This window comes from Solanum pennellii, chromosome 10, assembly GCF_001406875.1.
Source record: "Solanum pennellii chromosome 10, SPENNV200".
Classification (NCBI taxonomy): Eukaryota; Viridiplantae; Streptophyta; class Magnoliopsida; order Solanales; family Solanaceae; genus Solanum; species Solanum pennellii.
Genome location: NC_028646.1, coordinates 8,202,376 through 8,206,819, shown reverse-complemented (window position 1 = coordinate 8,206,819; position 4,444 = coordinate 8,202,376). Strand labels below are relative to the sequence as shown.

At 29.7% G+C, this 4,444-nt stretch overlaps 1 protein-coding gene across 1 annotated transcript; it reads right to left on the bottom strand.

Annotated features, from left to right (window-relative positions):
• Positions 1-610: 610 nt before the first annotated feature.
• On the bottom strand, positions 611-1,264 carry LOC107032747 (agamous-like MADS-box protein AGL80). The gene has a single exon (XM_015234311.1). The coding sequence runs from the start codon at positions 1,262-1,264 to the stop codon at positions 611-613; it is 654 nt and encodes a 217-aa protein (XP_015089797.1).
• Between the last annotated feature and the right edge of the window lie 3,180 nt (positions 1,265-4,444).

The following is a 4,444-nucleotide window of genomic DNA, read 5'->3' as shown; positions in this document are numbered from 1 at the left end:
GAACATATGTGGTGATACTATTTAAAATTGTTGGAATATAAAAATTAATTATAACCAATCAAATTAACCCAAAAGATATGGAATTTTTTGATTTACTAAATAAAATAATAATAATGTATCTTTTACTTCATCTTATTATTTCAAAATATTTATTTTGTAGGATTTCTTGATAATTTTCTTTAATGTTAAAATTCATACTTAATTTTAGATGTATGGTTTAATCATCTTGAGAAGCCGAGAGTGAAAATTTATTCATTACATAAATCAATTTATTTAAATTTTAAAGCGTAAAAGGTTTTCTTGGAAAATCGTGCAAATAAAAAACATTTTTGTCACAACAGCAATAAAAGATGAATAATTAAATAAATCACAATCTAGCAAATATGTAAATTTTCAGAAATTTAATAAGTGATTGAAATAAAAAATTTTGAAAAATAATTCATCGAACACGACATACATACGACTCTCATTATATTTCCAAAATAAAACTGCTATAGAGAATCCTATGTCACACTTAAACATACAAAACCTAAAAGACATAAATTTTGAAGGGGACAACATGAACACATAAAACAATACTAAAAAGAAGAGATATACTAGTCCAAAGACTTTACTTGTTATTGGAGGGGTTTGAATCTTGATCACTAGCATTACTTAGTGAAAGGTCATCCAACAAAGTGACAAAATCATCATCATTCAAGTTGAGTAAATCACTAAATGATGGACTTTGTGAAATGTCAGTAGAGTTCTGGTAGTTATCCATTGGAATTGATGCACCCACTGAGGGGATCTCAGCTAAAGGATCCATTTGCGGTGTCATAGCAGTAAATGGAGGATCTATAATTGGGGAAGACATCATAGATGTCATTGTTATTGAAGGAGTTGATTGAGGGACATTTGATGTAGACCCCTCGTCACCATCATTCTTTTCCATTATTTTACGTATTAATAGAAGGTTCTTCTTAATAACGTAACTTAGATCATTGAGATAGAAAAGATTCATGTCAATGGAAATAATTTTTCCATTCAACACTTCATGCATCTCATTTGTCATTTCCTTGATCCTATTTTCCTTTCTTATCTTTAGTAGTTTTTTTTGCAACTTCTTGATTCTTTTCTTGGTGAATTCTTCCTTTGTGACCATATTTTTTGATCTCTCCAATGCTTCCAATTCTTTAAACTTTTGAAAAGTATTTATTGCTGCAACAAGATTGGGAAACACCTTAGGTTCATCACTATAAGGACTATATACGATAAGAGCCATTTCAATGTCACAAAGAGTGTTGAGTTCTTTTGCCTTTTTCAACAACCCTATGAGTCTTTTCTTGTATGAGACTTTTCTCTCCGTTTCATTTTCAATCAAAGCTAATATTACTTTTTTTCTAGGCATGGCTAAAGAGGAGGTATATAAGGATATATGTGTTTGTTAAATAATGTATTTGTTGTTGTTCTTGTATTTGTAGTTGTCTTTGCCTAAGATTGACCCTTGTATATATAAATAAAAATTTTGAATTCTATAATGTTTGGGTAGTTTGAATTATAGAATTTCTTAATATAAACACTAACTGTTTTGGAATAAGTTTAAATGAGAGTATATTATCTTGAAGTTAATGTTGTTTTTTGATCTGGTTTAATACTAGCCAAATATTTTGACTCGATCTTTTCATATAAGGAAAAGAATTAGTGTTGTTGAAGTTTGAATAAGTAGTACCCATAATACATGGTCATAAGTTTATAGAAAATAGGTTTCTTGTAGAATTCCATTACTATTTTATCAAATTTTAGAAGAAATTATATTTAGTATTAATTTTAATCTACTTTCAAATGTATCATAAACTAAATCCTACCTAATTTTGTTTTTATTAATATATGATATACAACAACCTATTACTTGAAGCTAAGTGAAATATTTTCCTAAATTAGTTTGAAGGTAAATCAATGTTCCATTATTGTACTAATACTAATCAAAATAATGTATTTGCTTATAATTGAAAATAAAAAGATAAATTTTATTATTTTAAAGAAATGATTTGTCATGACAAGAGTTATCAAATCATGATGCCCAAATTATAATAATCCACTAGTAGTGAAGTTAACAATACCATGGAATGATAAATAATGATTTTAATTGTAACAACCCGTTAAGTTTACTTGTTCTATTTATGAGACACTTATAAATTTCCTTGCGGTATAATTATGAACTCTGTTTCCTATGCAACTAGTGACAATAGAAAAGGTTTAAAGTGAACAGCCCATATATTTTTATGGTAGTTGAGTCTATAGTTAAAATTGACATAGTGTATATAAGTTTTAAGTTATGTTAAAGGTATTCTTGCCTATAAATGCAATTAAACATTGAGGTGCTTTCTTGACTTCACTAAGTTAGTAGGTGACAAGTAGGTGCATCACCTACATTGACTTATTGACATGCTAAAGGACCAAGTAGGTTCATCACCTACTAAGACACATTTGACCATGTTATTGGGCCAAGTACACTACCTATATTTACCCAAGTTGAATAAAATATAATGGAAAAATACACAGCCAAGTGCCAATCTTTTCAAGTCCACAAGAAATATTTTGAATGGACAAGTAGGTGCATCACCTAATTAAATGTGATGGTTGCAGATGAAATATAAGAAAGGTGGCAAACGATAAACCTATCAAGGTCAAAAAAATTACATAAATATCTCATTTTTCTCTTATCCAAATTTTAAGCTCTCAAATTCATATATTTCTCTCCTACTCTTAAGATGAAGCAACCACCCAATCTTCCCATTAAGGGTTCTAACTATTTTCACCTAGTTTCTTCCAAAGCAGCCACTAGATCACCTTCTCTCCTCTATTGTTTCAAGTATATTAGACAGTTCTTCAAAGGGAGTGAACTAGAGGTAGCTATATGTGTTGGAAGCCAAGGTTTTGTCACTCACATCCTAAGAATAAGAGAAGGTTACAAAAATAGTAATTGAAGGAGAATAACATATATAGATAGCCAAGGTAACGGCGTTGCCAAAACCTTTAATTATTTGTTTACTTAAGAATTCATGACATACTTTTTTATTACAACTCAAGGGAAACCACGAATTCATGTATTTTGATTATTTTTCTCTGTTAAAGACTGTTATTGTGATGATTTTTTTATGGGAGGTCATAGAGGTACATAGAGAATGATTGCGGAAAGTTTTAACGTCAAATTTATAAGCTATGGTGATGCACCATTAAATTAATGTTTTTTGTAAAGTAACTGCACATTTCATGGAAAGGTTATTACTAAATAACTATAACAAACAGAATTTGTGTCACAACTGGAATCTAGAACCCAGACGAGACCGGCGTTGTTGACCTCTAAGAGGTCGCAAAAAAGCCTACTTACGTCATACCTGCCTTACATAGGTTAATTTTAGTGGAAAATTTGACACTTTTTGTTATTTAAACATGCTTGCTAAACATTCTTAACATTTTATAATCGTTCATCATCAACCATCTAATATTAAAGAAATAAAGAACTGAAAGAAATAGTTCATTATGTCTCAATTGTAAAATTGCCAAAATAGCCCAATACAAAGTATGAATCAAAACAGGAAAGAAACGCTAGTGGAAAATGCTCCACTAGCTCAACTCTAAAGCTACCCTAGAATATAAAACAGTAGCATCCTCGAAAGCATGAGGACCTACCAAACGCTGGATGAATGCTGACGTCCGTATATCTGCAACAAAGATCCTGCAACTCTATCGACCACCTGTGTCTGCACCTAAAATAGTATAGATTTGTAGGGTTAGTACACACTTGTACTATGTATGGGTATATGCAAGCACACACCAAGGTTGGGGGTATGCCAATGCACTTGGCCACTTAGTGTATCTTACACTCACACTTAACCCTCCTAGGGTTCATCATTTCATTACATACATTTTGGTTCCACTTATTTTTGAATGTATGTTAGAGTTATGTGTCTATGCATACAAGCAATGGGGCTTCATTTGAAGTTTGCTAAGTTATTATTACTTTACTAAGATTATATGGGCTAAGTGATTATTACTTCTTCACATAACAAAGGTAGAACAAGAAAATGAAAAAAAATTTAACCAATGAACATATGTGGTGATACTATTTAAAATTGTTGGAATACAAAAATTAATTATAACCAATCAAATTAACCCAAAAGATATGGAATTTTTTGATTTACTAAATAAAATAATAATAATGTATCTTTTACTTCATCTTATTATTTCAAAATATTTATTTTGTAGGATTTCTTGATAATTTTCTTTAATGTTAAAATTCATACTTAATTTTAGATGTATGGTTTAATCATATTGAGAAGCCGAGAGTGAAAATTTATTCAATACATAAATCAATTTATTTAAATTTTAAAGTGTAAAAGGTTTTCTTGGAAAATCGTGCAAACAAAAAACATTTTTGTAACAACAGCAATAAAAAAAA

Coding starts and splice junctions, on each gene's coding strand:
- LOC107032747 (XM_015234311.1), bottom strand. CDS start 1,264: ATGGCTCTTATCGTATATAGTCCTTATAGTGATGAACCTAAGGTGTTT.